Source organism: Apiospora aurea (genome assembly GCF_038362705.1).
Source record: "Apiospora aurea strain CBS 24483 chromosome Unknown utg000008l_segment0_segment0, whole genome shotgun sequence".
NCBI classification, from domain to species: Eukaryota; Fungi; Ascomycota; class Sordariomycetes; order Amphisphaeriales; family Apiosporaceae; genus Apiospora; species Apiospora aurea.
Window position 1 is genome coordinate 4,505,056 of NW_027117395.1, and position 16,078 is coordinate 4,521,133.

The following is a 16,078-nucleotide window of genomic DNA, read 5'->3' on the forward strand; positions in this document are numbered from 1 at the left end:
CAGCTTCATGAACGCACTGCCGGGTATGACGTAGTCAGAAAATGATTAAAGTTTCTCGAGCATGTCAGAGCAGGATGACGGCGATCAATCACTGCGACATGGGTCTCTGTCAACCGCAACTCGGCGTCAGCGTGCTCCTTTGGAACTTGATGCTTCTCCTCACGTGGTGCTGCGAGAATACCTAAGTAGGTAGCGACAGAACAAGCCTGCCCGAGTTTTAGGCTACCTATCAATACAACAGACTCCAGGCACAGCAGTACATAAGTACGTACTCGGGAGCCATAGCTGGATGGTGGTTTTCGCAGCAGGTGGTGTGCATTTGCATTGAACGCGAGACGGTCCTTGGGATGTATCCATGGTTTGGTTACCTAATAGGTTAGGAGCATCTCCTACCCCAATCCTTCACAGAGCTCATCCCAAGAGTCAGATAACGGAAGGGCGCTCGGATTTGGCGATTGCGACTGCGATTCGGAGATGGCGCTCTTGCCAGCTTGCATGAAGAGTGGTTTGCGATTGGGGATCGTTCATTGAACTGAGCTGGCAAATGCGGGTGGATATTTGTTGGGTCACTACATGTACAGATGTGGATGGCTCGTCTCCCGTGGACTGATTTCGAAGATAAAAAGCCGTGACTTCTCGCCCGCAGGGAGCTTCACTGCATACATGGGTCAAGATACCTGGCTAACCAGCAAGTAAGCCGTGAGGTGTTTGAAGCATTGCACTCAGGTTTTGTTTTAGCTCGACGAGAGGGATTGAGCGGATACCTATTGAGAAACGTATTCACGCACCTACAAAAGTATGTAGGTAGGTTGCTGCGAGATGGCTTGCTCTGCCTGCCACAGAGCTCCACGTGCCACGAACATACCTGACAAGACGTTAACGCCGATGTCGCCGATCCTTGGTCGACGCAATGACTTTGTTGTCTTGATAATTAAGTATGCATCTCCGTCACGCATCAAGTGGTGTATGCTTGATGTTGATTGGTTACAGGGATAAGAGGTGCGTTCCCTTTGCATGTGCCAAATGGAACGGTTGAATAACTGGTGATGACAGCATCAGCAACGGGAGCAACGGGAGCTACGGGATCGAAGGCAAAGGGGCTCCCGGGAGCGCATCGTCGTCTATTCATATCTATCTACATGTATGCACGCACCTACGTGAGTGAGTGGATTGAAAGAAGCCCGAAATTGAGTGTGTATTTTAATGGTGGGCACAGTAGTATGAACCTATGAACCTACCTATGTACATATGTAATATACCTTGCATATATGTAGATGATTTTCTGGCTTCATGTTGGTCGGTGTCGTTATACTTGACCGTTTTGCTTACAGGCAAGCTGGGCGGGATTGACGATCGCGCTGGGCCCCTGGTTGTTGGAGGCTTTCCACATCGGTCCCCTGGGGGGGGGGTCTCATCGGCCACGATCAATCCATCGAAACATGCTACCCTACCTAGGCCAGACGTACAGGCAAACAAACATCTGACCGATTGCTGGGTTGCTGGCGTTGTGGTTCTGGAACCAGCTGGGATTGATCAGGGAGCCAGGAGCCTCGTTCGCGTGGGCCCGCTCTTTTTTGGCCCTACCGCCTGCCCAGGTTAGGCCGAGTACAGTTCACTCGGTCGAGTGTTGTTGCTTGTCGTCCAAGACTCTCGAGTTGGAGCTTGCCCGTCAATACCTAACTCTTACGTACTGTACTGTGGCTGGAGCCAGGCAAGTCTACAGGCAGTCTAGGCTCTTCCGTTACTGCCAGGCCTTGCGCGGTCTTTTGCTGCTACACATCAATCTGTCGACTTGGACTTGACTTGTCGACCTAGGACCTAGACTGGCTGCTTGCACATAACCCGCTCGAGGTTGATCGCACTGCCTGCTCCTAGGCCGGGTTGAGTGTTGAGCTACTGTAGTGGTCGAAGGAGGTACATGCTTGGCTAAAAGCTGTGGAGTTGGGGAGTTGCCCGCCCAGCACCAGGAATTGGAAGATGGTGGATTGGCTCGACAGCCGTTGATTCGATGGAGCGAGGGTGGCAGGGTGGTGCTGCTCTGCTCTGGGCCGTAGCGTCGTAGGATGACTGCCAGCTTCATCCAAACTCACTCATCATTCAGAATTCCCACCTCTACAATTCTATCTTCACAGTCACAACCTACGGGACAAGGCAGCCCACTCTCTCTTCTCCCCCCTACCTCCTTTCGTGTGTGGGCTAGAGGTTGACACTTCTTCGTATCTGCTTTTTCTTTCATCCAAGGTTGTTTTGGCCTGGAGGTATCTAATAAAAGTTGTCGTTGCTTCTGCCTTTTTTCTACCTTTCTTTGCTTGGGCCGCAGTGCGAAGCTGCACCACGCATCCAACACAGCCTTCCTCCGGTCCGTCGGTCTGCTTGAGGGGAGGGGGCTTCTGGGCTAGGATCGAGAAAGGAAGAAAGAGAAGAAAAGAAGAAGAAAAAAACCAGAAGAAGATCCCCGGGAACGCTGGCTTCATAATTGAATTGCTTTGCAGCATTCTTCCTTTCTTTTGGACCACCGCAGGCGGGTCTTCGCCTTTTGCATCTCCCCCATTCGAGTCCTCCGATTCTGTCTACCTAAGGTTGCGTCAGAATATTGTCGTCTCACATGCGAGACATATCCGCATGAGCTTCTCCCAATAATCCAACGACGACAACGACGTCGGTCACAGCGACACAACCATCATCCAATTCCCAGCTCCATCCCTGGATGCCAAGCACCCTTGTGTCGTTTTCATCCATTCCGCACTTGAGCCTACCAAGGAGCCACCGATAATCCCCCATACCGACCGAACATGGCGGGACCTCGACGGAGAAAGATTGGCCACCGCCGTAGAGTGGAGGATGAAGGCGAAGACGATCTGGACCTCGACGACGACTCTCTCACCGACGGTTCGCTGGCCTCCGATGATGACGACCATGCCAACGATAGCGACACTAGCAACGTCGATGAAGTCTCGCCCACCTCGCCTGCAACGAAGAAAGCAGGTGGGACTGCGAACAGTAACGGTACCGCTAAAGCCGGTGTGGCATCAAGCGCTCCCGTGGCTGGTTCGGACACCGAGAAACCGTCAAAGTCTACCTCACTATCGAACGGCATGTCTGGCTTGTCCATTTCAGAACAGCCCGGAGCCCAGGAGTCGGGGCAGGGCGAGGATGTCAACGACTCGGCATCTGCTTCCAAATCAGGTGCACCTATAGTCGTCAGCTCGGCCATTATGGATCAGCCACAAGACGGTCAACCGTTCGAGCGACGACGACGAGAACACGATGAGTACCGGCGGCGCCGAGACGAAGACCCCTCGTTTGTCCCAAACAGGGGAGCGTTCTTCATGCACGATCACCGACACGCCGGCCCTTCCGCCAACGGGTTCCGACCTTTCGGGAGAGGAGGTCGGGGGAGAGGCCGCGGTGGGGGCATAGGAGGCCCATTCGCACCCTTCCATCAGCAAGTCCATAATACGGCGGATCCCACCGTCAGCGCACCCTGGGCTCACGACATGCACGAGGTTGTTACAGAGCCTGCGCCCTCTCGTCAGCCGCGACACACGGTAGCCCACAGTGGGCATTCTATGATGGATGACGGCCCTCCCAACGGCGACGGCTTTATTCCAACATGCCCTTCGAACGCTACCCCCATCAACAGGACATTGTCGTGTGAAAAGCATATCGGCAACGTACAGGTCCGAGTCTTCCTTCCACAATACAAGGAGCCAGTCGTGTTCTCTGGTCATGCTGTCAAACAATACACCAGGTTGCCGGACCACCGGCCTCCGCTGCGTCGTGATAAGCCTGTCCGCATCTCTCTGCCCAACTTCCCCCCGCGCTACATCTTCCCGGCAACCGACAGATCATTCATCTTCATTCCCCGAGCAATGCGCCCGAACCAGCAACGCCTGCGGGGCAAGCCTAGATCTGGGCTTGGGTCGATCGGCGGCTTCTCCCGGAGAACCAGCGTGTTCGGCGGAAGTTACTACAACGGCAGCGTTTACTCTCCGAGTGTTGCTCTCAGTAGACGCTCGTCTATTGCACCTGATATGGGTCGTGATTACCTTCTGTCACCCACAGGGTCTGCCATCTCACGGCCCCCTATGCCGTTGGATGCGGCTCGTCCTGTGGTGCGACTACCCCCGAGAGTCGAGCCGCCTCCCGTGATGAACACGGTGGGCATGGGTGAGTACCCGGCAGAGGGGGCTGCCGCAGGCGGACAAACTACTATCAATGATCTGCCCCAACCTCAGATTCACCCTCTCCCGCAGAAGCCTCCGGTGATGCAAGAGAATAAACACGCAGCTATCCCTATGCATCAACCAAAGCCTCAGAAGACAGTATCAGTAGAGACTATCGAGACACCGGCTATGGAACAAAACTCGCAGTCTTACCAACAAGCCTTTCATCACCAAGTGCCTCTTCACGTTGGCAATGGCCTTGGTCATGATCATGCCCGTCATCTTTCGTACGCTTCTACAGGCACTCCGTTGTCGCAGATTCCGGAGCGTGCCATTCATGCGGCTCCTTTCCAACCTACGCAGTACGCTCAACAAGGCTACGCCCCACAGTATCAGATGATGCCACAACAGCATGGGTATTATTATCCTCCTCAAGGTCCATACACAGCTCCAGCTCCCCCATTTGTGCCTGGCGCTCAACCGCCTCAGCCCCAGGGAGAAATGGACCCAAACAATGGACAGGCGCCAGGTTCGAACCTGGTTGCTCAAGAAGTCAATGGTATGGTTTACTACTATGACGCTTCGCAACTGCCACCCGTACCGTCATACCCGCCTTACTCGGCCCCGCAGGTCTATCCCGGCGCTGGCGGAGTCATGGGTATGAACGGCGTCGTCGCACCCCCTTCGGATGGCTACTATTATCCTCATCCTGGGAACGGCACAGTTTACTATCCTCAGTGAGCTAGTTGGTCGTTCACCCTCATCGGTTATTTAATTGCGGCTACCTATTTAATCACGCTTTGGATGCGGGACTCCTGCACTTGTCTTTGTCCTACCGCCGCAGGTTTAGCACTACCGACCTTGGAGTATTACCACACATCTCACCTGTCCCCGAGAATAAGGCTTTTGGACAAATCCAACTTCAAACAATCATGCTCCCTAGGTTACTCCGGGTTCTTGGGCTTCCACGCATGGCTGTTTTCCATACCCAACCTCCAGCGATGGCATGTCCTTCTGTGCTCGCTGTTCGCGGCTCCCTCCTCTCTCTGTGCTTGCTGGCACCAATAGCTTAGTCTCCGTTACATTGGCATTATCCGTTTCCCGTCTTGGAGGACCACACTGTATCGGCGTTTGGTGGAGTTATTGCTTTACATTTGCTGTTTATGCTGTTGCGACAAAGCTTGCTCCCGGGGAAGAAGTGTGTGCATAATGGGTGACGGTAGAAGTACCGAGGCACTTTTGTGTAGTAACATACGAGTCCTCGGGTTCATTCGACCAGCTGGTCGGGAGTTGCTGGGGCCATTTTCAGGGTCTGTAGCGGGAGAAAGTGGGAGCGGGAGAGAAAGGAGAGTGGGAAGGGAGAGGAGAGTGGGCGGTCAGTGGTGGTCGGTGGAGAGGAGAAGAGAGTATGTACGCAGTGTGGAGGATAGGAGGAAGGAAGGCCAAACGAGTTGTCCGATAGCCGCCAGCCTAGCAACGTAGGAAATCCTAAAGTACTTACCTCCAGCGCCCTCCCGTCCTCCCGTTTCTCGGGGATCAGTGTAATCTCTCTCTCCCCCACTTTGTTCTGTGGGAGTGATGGTGTTTACTCGGTTTAAGGCGCTGCATGTTGTTGACGTTGCTTTGCGTTGTCTTTCTTCACTCAGATCAGACGATCATAAGTAGTCTCCCTAGCCCTGGTTGGGGACTAGGGATGGGATACGGGTCAATTGAGGACTAATTAATGCTACTTGGTTGCAGGGCATATCTGTTTCAAGTTTTTTTCTTTTTCTTTTTCTTTTTCTTTTTCTTTCTCTTTCTCTTGTGGTCTTTCTCTCACTCTCTCCTGCTTACTTGTGCCTTTTTCGTGTTTTCGTAATTATTTCTTCCCCCAACTCGTGAATCGAAGGGCCCGGTATCAACTCCCAACTTCTCACTCTCCCGGCGTCCCTCACCACCACAGCGAATTCCACTCCCTCCTAGCCTGATCGTGCTGCTGCTGGTCCCGGATCGTGGCGGCGGCGGCGGCCGTCGGCGCCGGCCGGGACTTGGGGGGCGCCGACATCTTCTGGGCCTCGAGGCGCGCGGCCAGGTCGACAAAGGCGCGGTACTTGTCCGCGGAGCGGCGGGCGTAGTCGTCGTCGTGGTCGTGGCGGCCCGAGATCATCTCGCAGAGGGCGTGGTGCTCGGGGGAGGCGAGGATGCGGGCGGTGATTTCGTCGGCGGTCAGGCGGTGCGGGTGCTTCTGGGCGGCTGCTGCTGCTGCTGATGATGATGATGGGGCGGGGAAGAGAGGGGATGGCGATGTCCGGCTGGGTGGCATGAGGGGCGCCGGGGTGGCCCTGGTGGTGGTGGACATGGGGGTGGGTGCGCTCGATTCATCGGACGAGGACGAGGACGAGCCGATGGACGTCCTCCGGGCCATGGCCGGCGATGCCGATGCTGTGTCTGTGTTGCTCTTGCCGTCACGGGCGACGTAGGAGAAGAAGTCGTACAGGTCGGATTGGCTCATGGTGGGCGAGTATATGGGAAGGGAGGAGATACGAAGAACAAACTGGAAGAACAGAAAAACCACAACAACAACAACACCAACAAGAAGCTTCTTTCCTTCTGGAGCCGGGAGTGGGAATGGAGAAGAGGAGATGGGAGAAAAGGTGTCGGTGCCGGGGGGAGGAGGAGGGGAGGGGAGGTCCAAGACGGGCTTTATAACATATGCATGCAGATGTACTCCGTACCCGATTGACTTTACGCATATATATATACAGAAAAGGCCAAATTAAAGTATATCGTGGGCGAGCTTGTTAACTTCCATACCTACTTTTACGTATTGTACCTTTTTTTTTCCACCACCCAGATGAGTGAGTGAGTGGCTGGTCTGGTGACACTATGTAAACTTACACCACACCCACTTCCTCATTGGGCGATACTATCGAGATCTCAGCCCGAGGAGGGTAAGCAATATGGAAAGGGGATAGAGGCGGGTATGCAAGGTTGGAAAATGGGGAAGCCGCGTGACGGACCAAGCAAGCAAGCAGGATTTGGGGGGGCACATACGAGCCAGTGAGATGCGAGGCCGTGTTTGCTTTGCCTCATTCGATCCGATAATCATACTTGCTTACTTACTTTTACCCCTGAGGTTAGACGACAGCACACACGCGAACGTATTCCAGCCATTCCCGTAAATGCCGCAATGCAGGAGAGTGCGTTGGTGGTAGTATAGGACGATAGATTTTGGGGGAAAGAGAGACGTGATGAAACATAGACTGACTGCATCTCTTACCTTCCCCAGCCAAGGTACCTAGCTTAGGTAGCTAGCCAAGCTACGATGTTACTAGAAGAGAGGATCGAGCTTATTTCCATGACTACGCATGGTTGCTTTTCCTGTGGAAACGAGTGGCAGCAGCGGAAAGGGGAAAAGAGGAGATGACTTGCTATTTTTGGGTCACAGTCGCCAGGTCAGGCAAGCCCATGACAGGTCCGGCAGAAGGCCAGACCTACTTAGCCCACGTATGAGAGAGACCGTGGCAAGTTCTTCTTCGCATCTACATAGCCTACGGCCAGCTACGGATAAGGACCACTGTGGGTATGTAAGTAGGTATCAGTAGCTCAGGCCGGAAACCCAGGATACGGAGGGCCTCCATTCCGGGTCACGAACATACACACACCTACCTGCTTACATTAACTAATGTACACACAGCCTAAAATGCTTGTTTCCAAGCCTCTTGATTTCTAGACGTTTGTCCTAGAGAGAAAGTCTGTTTTAGGGTCATCTTGCGGCTCACTCGTGACGGTTGCCCGGTCCCAACCAGTCCGTCCGGTTAACGCGTGGCCATGGTTGGTCCAAAGAAGCTCAGATATGACGGTAAAGTAGTATGATGAGACGAAAACATCAGACCGCGTTGGTCTGGCTGCTTTTCCTTTTCGAGAATGGAAAGCGACGCTGTACTTGCTCGAGCCCAGCCAGAGGATCTCGCAGGGTGGCTCACAAATGAGCGGTAAACGAAACAAGACCGGGGCAGCAGACAGGTCGGTGGGTTGGGGTTGGCCTCGACTGCTCGAGGCTCCAAGGTGTGCGGTCCTAAGGATGGATAGGTCCCTGCAAGGAAGGCCGTGGAACAAAAAGATGAGCCGATGCATCGTCCGGCACGTCTGCACGTCAGAAACGAGTGGGAGTCCTGATCCTGTCTTGGGCCGTTATTTTGCGTAAGGGTGTACGCGTAGCAAGCAGGATTAGCCGTTGCCGGGTCACTTCCGCGCCGCTTTGTGCGAGTTGCCTGTGGTCCCCGTCCCCTGTTGCAGACTTGCCGTGAGGTGGCAGGTGGCCAGGAAGGAAGAGGAAGCGGTAAAAGGGGGGTGTATGTGTTGTTGCTTTCTGGTGGTGTGGTGTAGTGGGGAAATTCCAGGCCAGTTTTCCTCTTTAGGCAATCCGCGAGGGGCTTGCGGGCGTCTGTTTGGCTGCTTGGGACCATGCTTGGGACCAACAACACACGACCCGGCCACCTGAGAAAAGGCGGGATTGGAGCTAATACTGGATGAATCAAATTCGAGAAGAGGACATTGACGAATCTTTGCGCCCAAGTCATTTGCCTGCGCCAGGAGCTCCAGCCCCGGGATTGCCAGTCCAGGAAGCTGGCACGACCGCCGCCGGCATTGCATAGTTGATCGCAAAAAAGTGCCACATGGATTTCGCGCCAGGGAAACAAACAAGAAAGATTGAGGGGAGGGAGGGGTACGGCGGTGTGGTAAAGGAAAAAAAAAATTGAGGGGGGAAGGGGAATCATATCACTTTCCCATGCCCATAGGTGCTTGCTTTCGTCTAAAACAAAAGTTACCACCACAAACATCGTTCATGTATGTACGACCAACGAAACGAAGCACATGCGCTCTATCTGCTAGGTCCAGGCCCGCTGACGGACGATCGGCGGATGCATTCCCGCCAGCCGGTCACTTCGATAGCAAATCGACCAGCCCATTCCCCATACTCTTCCCTATCAAGTTCCATGAGGCATTTTCCAGCTTTTGTTATCCTGCTACATCCATCCATCCATCCATCCTCCTCCCTTAACCTACTGCAATCGCGGCGCTCGTTTTTCGATAAGCTTTCTCAAACTCTCATGACTCTTTGGGAAACAAACCCGCACAGAGAGAGTTTCTGCACCGCACCGCACCGCATCGTGCGGGCTGCGAGCTTCTTCCCATTGACGCCCGAAGCCACGCAGACAGTGAGACAGGACGTGTAGTTGCGACGCACCGGTGTCCTCTTCACCCTCCGTCCCTTCTTACAGAGTATCACGCTCTTCGTGTCACTGCGCCACCCTAGGCCCCAAGCCCCAAGCCCCCTCACTCGAGCGCTCATCTCCAGATCCTGACATCCGGTCCCATGTAGCATAAACTTCGCCCGAGTCCAACACCAGGTGGCAGGTCAGGCAAGATCATCAGTGCACGTCGGATCCTGAACTACGTAGAGATAGCCGCAACATACGAGGAATTTTTTTTTTCTCTCTCTTTCCCCTCGTTCAATCTTTTGTTGAGGTAGGAAGATGCCTGTTAGAACATTCACCATATTAGCTAGTCGTATTTATGCTGTTCCACCTGACCCTGTGGCGCCCTTAATCGTACCTTATATAGGCCAATATGCCTCTCGCCGACCCAGCGTAGACGTTCATGCTAGATTAGCTTTTTAACCTCTTGCCTCCCAACTTCACTGCCAACTCTTCCATTTTAACTGTCGAAATCGTATCAAAACACATCTGTATAACCCTTCCATCTTCAATTCCGTACGAACTGTGATCTCAATCCCATCGCGACAAACGAGAGGTCATCCCTGAGGAGGGGGCGTTGTCCATCTCGCCCAAATACATACGGACCTCCCGCGAGCCTACGCGATACAGATCAATTCGACAGAGAAACCAAGGAAACAAAGACGATGGCGGAAATCTGGCTGGGCCTCTGCCTCCTCCTCATGACGCCCCTGGGCATGTCCATCCAACTCCTCCTGAAGCCTACCGACTCGTACAAGCGTTTCCATGCTTGATGTACACACGGGCATGCGCCACATTGGATGCCCAAGGAGAGGCAAAGGAGGAGAATGTGTGCATAAGGATTGAAGTCTATCCGGCTTCTTTCAACAACTGTGTGGCCAGCCAAGGCCCGACAGCTTTCTCTTCCGGGCGCATTGTCGTTTGGCCAGCTTCCCTTCCCGTAACCAATGCCAATGGACAGGCACATGATAGTCATAGTACGGAATCATGCCTTGGAAAAGGGAGTGATGGGTGCAAGAACCTGCGATCGAGACTTGCCTAGGGAATCGTGGTTGACTTATCCAAGTTGGGAGCATTAGTGAAGCCTTACATAGACCATTCATTTAGTCGTCTACAATACGAGTTCCGAGCCTACAGTTTCCAACGGCCTGACAACCAGAATCAATGGAATAACCTGAATAGCTGACAGTGGAATATAGTTTTTCGACAACAGAACAGCAACAGGATAGATGGTTAGTAATTGCTAGAAACGGCATAAACAGCATAAACAGCATAAACAGCATAATCGGCATAATCGGCATAAACGGAAACTCGACAGTGGAATAGATGATCAGTCAGGCATAATCATGGGATCAATAGGTCTCATTCTGTCTTAGGTAGGCTAGTCACTGCTTCCTCCATTGTCCGTTCCAGTCCATCCAGCTTATTCAAGCCGTAACCATATCGACACTTGTCACCTTCTCGCCACCACCGACGCCGCTGCCTGTAGTAGGGGGCGTAAGGTTCTGGACCTTCTCAATCTTCGGAACGGCTCCGAAACGCGTGTTGCCTTGGTCCCAGATGGCGTATACGCTCTTGAGGAAGACATCGCCGAGGATATCGAAGGGCATGTCACCCCGAGACTGGACGCCACCGTACCAGTTCTTGTCGTCGGCAGGAGCGAATGCCAAGTCCTCCTTCTGAATCACAAAGGACTTGCCGCCGATGTCAACACTGAACTCAGGGAGGTCGTCGGCTGATGTGCTGAGGGGAAAGACGTAGCCTTGGTTCTGCTCGTCGTAGGTGGCGCCGGGGATCTGATCGTACAGTGCCTTGCAGGCTGCGTCAGAAATGAGGGCAAGGGTGGTGCCGGTATCAGCAATGGCCTGGTTTCCAGACTGCTCTGTAGACTGGCCGTTCACAGAGAAGCTTTGTGAGGGGAATTGCCAAAAGCCTTGGGAGTTGTCGATCGGGGTCCAGTAGATGTCTTGGCCCTGGACTAGATCCTGATCGATGAAGCCAAAGGTGTAGAAGGACTCCTTCTGGTCACGGTCGCTGTAGAAGGCGGATGTGAAGAGCTCGGAACTCTTGGGGATGTCGTCCTGAGCGATCATGTTCTCGACGGGTGTAGCAGCAGGCTCATGCGTACCATGGTTGTCAGTCACGGTGTTGATCTTGTCAAAGGCTAGGCCGAGAAGGCCATCGCCAGTTCCTTGGGCGAACTGAGCCGACATCTTCTTGGCAAGCTCGATGACCTGATTCTGGATCTTGAGACCGCCGATTACGACGGTGTCAGTGCCGCAGTCTCCAGAGGCACTGGATCCATCACCGTAGGAGATCTTCCAGGATCGATCAGGGAGCTTCTTGAAGGTTTGGGACTTCTTGGGGTCAAAAGCGTTGTGTCCCTTGGTGCTTCCCTGCTCGGTGGAAAAAATCCACAGGTCGGCCGAGCCAGTGTCGAAGTCTAGCATAAATTTCTGAGCCGGCGTGCCGATTTCCACTGGGCAGAGATACCTATTATACAAGGTTAGACGATATGTCAACTGGCAGCAACGGGGCAATGGGAGCAACAGGACAGTGACAGCAACGGGATAAACGGTGGTGACGGCGGGATGAACGGTGATAGTGACAGTGGCTTACATGGAGTCGTTCTGCTGGTCCTCGGCAGTGACCTCACCATGGTTGGCATCGCCGCTGGACTGCTTGACGAGGACACGGTTCTGGCGGGCACGGCCACCGACGAGGGCTTGCTTGACGGCAGCGAGGCCATGCTGGTCGGTTCTCATGATGTGGCGGTAGGGGCCTGGCTTGGTGGGCTGGAAACCGAATCGGTTGAGAAGGTAGACGTAGGACTTGGTGCCATGGCTCTGGTAGTTGGGGTTGCGGACGACGCGCACCTTGCTCAGCCCCATCGATTGAATGAGGTTCTTCTGAGAGGAGAAAATGGCATCCATGGTGACTGCAGGTGGTGAATGCTGATACAGAAAATGTTGGTGTTGAGAGAAGATGGGGGATGGAGACGGGAGTCAGAAAGGAGGGAAGAGGTGGGCTTTTATGTCCACAGCAACACGCAAACTAGGTAGGTAGGCACAAACTGAGAAGCGATCTATGGAATCAGCGTGACAGCCCCTGCCCACCTGCACCTAATGACACATTGTGGATGAGTAACATCGTAACATCCCCAGGCGAGTGCCCCCGCGCTCCTACCCACGTGAGGTATCAATGCATGCATACCTACTTACGATATGGGGGGGGGGCACTGCTTCTACCCCCTGGAAGCCCACATCATGTCAAGTTGATCACATACATACTGGCGCAAGAATCGAATATATACTTATCAGAACGAATTTCCCATTTGTAAGAATAATGGCAGGCTAATGGTAAAACAGATTTCAGCCTTCGAAGACTAGATACTGTTCGCCTTGCGTTCTATTCCCAGGAGCACGAGACAGTACCAATCTCGTTCGATGCCGAGGTGTTATGTGGACATAACATCTGATCAATTCGACGTACTTGCCTTCGCGTGGGCTCAGATGTCTCGGCAAGGTCAGTTCCACTGTGTGCCTACCTACGCGCCTACCTTCCATGGTATTGGCACCGGATGTCTGGTACTCATCAATGCCACGACGGTATTCGAGGTCACGACTGGTTGCTTTCTGCGTTTTTCCATGTCATGCCCACTTGCTTCGTGCCTACCTACCCAGGCAGCACCCATGCATCGGACGTGCTGTATGGGTTGTTGAGAATGTTACGCGAGGTACTAGCTGCTTCAGATTCGGGTGTTAGTTGTCTCCTGGGCTGAGGAAGTGACAACAAATCAAAAGGGGGTGCCTCATTCGACGTCATATCGGTCATGCGAAATGTTTGCACCTACCACGCACAGCACAAACGGGCCTCTGGCAGTTGAGAAGGTTGCGGGTAGATATCAGGGAAACACCCCGGTCTTGGCACCTGCCCTGAGATCGTCTGTAAGGAGGGAGTGGGGCACTTGGTGTTTGATGCAGGCTGATCCATCATCTGGCCTGGTCCATTGGTCCATTGATAAGAGCAGGAAGGAACATGGAGCTGCTGCCTCTTCCCTAGTTAGGCCAGTCGGCATTCGACATGGTGCCATCGACACATCAATGGGTGATGGAAAGAGCAAACCCTGCTGAGTGACCCCCGTGACACAAGAAAGCAGGGCTTGAATCATCGTGCCTATTGAGGTTACCTTGTGCCCAATTTCAATGTTTGGTGTTGCTGTTTCGCGTGTTCCTGGATGGCATGGGGGACTTCAATGTTGATGGGAAGGAAGCAGTTGTGCTGAGCTTGGATCGTCGATCACAAGTGGAACCTCAGTTGCCAAATCAGGGTGGTACCCATTGCCTCATTTGAACCAAACGCACCGTGCCAAGGCCACCAAGCCCGGGGAGCTGAAAGCTTGTTTCCATGAAACTGCCACCACACCTCTCTGGGCTCCAGTTCCTGTAGGCGCTCTCCACTCCACTCACCTGCCTGGACGCGACAGCATTGAACGCCCGAACGGTCTGCTGCATTGAACAGTCGTTCGTCGGGAGGCCTTCATTGGATGTGCGTGGTAGATGGAGCGGTCGGACAGAAACATCAGGTACATCCCCAAGTTTCTCTTGCACTTCCCGGTAGCTGTCCCTCCCGAGGATTCTCGCTTCGCCGGCCTATGCCATGAAACAAAAAGTACATGAAGCATGAACTATGGTATTACAGGTGACGACGCCTTCTCAAACATGATGTTCAGTGTTTCCTGACCTGGGTCGTTCAATTGCATGTGAACCAGTCGGGGTCTAGAACCCGGCTCCCTCCCGATGATACGTGGGTATTGCCAGGGAAATATCCAAATACGAACCAGGGGTTCTTCTATTTGATGCATTTGCAAGATCACCGGTAGTGTTTCGTATGCGCTCGCTCTATGGCCCTGCTTGAACGTGTTCTGGTGGTGATGTAATCCCGTTGATGCGTTGATGCGCTGGCCGCTAGTAGCGGGTATGGCATACTAGCAAAGATTGGCCGCAGCTTACCCGCTCATCGACATTGCAACATTGGTCGTCTCCTTGCATATGTATATCCAAGATATCAGACGTCACATTCCTCTGTGGATTGTTATGCCCTATTGCTTTGTAGGATATAAGAGAAGGTTGTCCAAGGGGCAAATCGAAGGGCAATACTGCATCTTCATCCGCTTTGCACAAGCGGTTCCCTTGAGAATTACTGAAGCAGACCTTCTGTGTGTTTCTCATACGGCTGTCATGAAGACGAACCTCCTTGAGTTCCCAGATTCATGACCTTCAACCTTTCTGCCCAGTATGACGTCCTTGTCAGTCCTATAAGCCAAGCAACTTACACGCATCACCACAATCCTCGCAAAACTGAAAGGTATAAGGGAGGGTATGGCAGAAAATATTCCCTTTCCAGACATGTAAAAGGCCGATACGAAGATGCGAAGATGCTCATAGAACGCTTTCCGATTTGCTGGTCAAACTTGCTTCAAAGGGTAATGGGTTCCCGAATTCGAAAGCGGTCTCATGAAGCATCTGGCCTCTCCGAGGGGGTGATTACTTCTCAGTGGAGGGTAAGAGCTGCGCGTTCGGAGTACGAAGTCTTACACAGAATGGGGAACCGCTGTTTCATCTCTATTAACTGAAATGAAGTCGAAGAGCCGGTGCAAGCGAGCTTATCACCCTGCACGACGACAGTCGGTGATGGCCTCATCGAAGACGTGTGCCTGTGAGCCTGTTATCATAGGTACGCCGGTGCCAGCTTATGTTTAGCTGCACGGGATGGCAGAAGCCTGGCTGGCTGAATACTCGAGGGGGAGATATTATAAGTCATATTTGAATTGCGTATGCCACCGGCGTTGACTTGCATTGCGAAGAGCTAATCAGGACCTACTTACACGAGGAGCCTGTCATTCTAGGAGGTCATTCCTAGATCATTGTCTATGAGCGCGTGTGCTTGAAAATCCACTGCAGACTCAACGGTGGTATTGCTTGATACTCAAAATACGTCTTCCATGCCATGGAGTGGGGGAAGAAGCCCGATTTGCGAACATTACGGCCCCTTTACCAGTCTCACCTGCTGAAAGTCGATTGCCGAGCCATACGTTTGTTGGAATGCCACTGAATCTCAATGCTTCGTCGAGGCAATCGTTGACGATATGATGTTTGAAGGGAAAGAACATAATTAAGATGCCATATGGAGCGACTCAAAGACATCCGTTGCGATAGTAGTCAAAGGAAAGATTGATATATCCTGGAGGGGAATTCATAAGCTGCATGGCCAGCCCATGGCCATGGTACTGGGATTAGGGGGTTTGGGTATATAAGCCAACGCCAAGATCCGCATCCCCCGGATATCCGTTTCTACATTCGCATGTCGTCTCCCATGTAAGTTTTACTGGGGCACCTGTCAAATCCGACAATGCAAAATCCAGGTAACTACATGTTTGATGCGCATTCACATGGCCTATCCTAGCCTGCAGGATGAACACATGGCTTGATCAATGACATCTGGAGGACCCAATCGTCCGTCCGTAGGTATGAAGACAGAACGCCCCTAACATGACAAGTCGCATGACTCTGGGAAGAACCCCTCAAATCGCCTGCGTCACTGGTCGTCTCAGCACCGGAGGTTCTCGCTTGTCGCCGGGACCAGAAGAGCCGGAATCTTATTAGCTACGTT

At 53.0% G+C, this 16,078-nt stretch overlaps 3 protein-coding genes across 3 annotated transcripts; 1 reads left to right on the forward strand and 2 right to left on the reverse strand.

The window, feature by feature from the left end:
* Positions 1–2,792: 2,792 nt before the first annotated feature.
* On the forward strand, positions 2,793–4,907 carry PG986_012859 (uncharacterized protein; the record flags this gene model as incomplete). Its single annotated transcript, XM_066849081.1, has 1 exon — positions 2,793–4,907. One exon carries the CDS (start codon positions 2,793–2,795, stop codon positions 4,905–4,907), a length of 2,115 nt encoding a protein of 704 aa, XP_066695777.1.
* A 1,189-nt stretch (positions 4,908–6,096) lies between these two features.
* On the reverse strand, positions 6,097–6,657 carry PG986_012860 (uncharacterized protein; the record flags this gene model as incomplete). Its single annotated transcript, XM_066849082.1, has 1 exon — positions 6,097–6,657. The coding sequence occupies one exon, from the start codon at positions 6,655–6,657 to the stop codon at positions 6,097–6,099; it is 561 nt and encodes a 186-aa protein (XP_066695778.1).
* A 4,176-nt stretch (positions 6,658–10,833) lies between these two features.
* PG986_012861 (acid protease) lies at positions 10,834–12,339 on the reverse strand (the record flags this gene model as incomplete). Its single annotated transcript, XM_066849083.1, has 2 exons — positions 10,834–11,899; positions 12,026–12,339. The coding sequence occupies 2 exons, from the start codon at positions 12,337–12,339 to the stop codon at positions 10,834–10,836; spliced, it is 1,380 nt and encodes a 459-aa protein (XP_066695779.1).
* Positions 12,340–16,078: the final 3,739 nt, after the last annotated feature.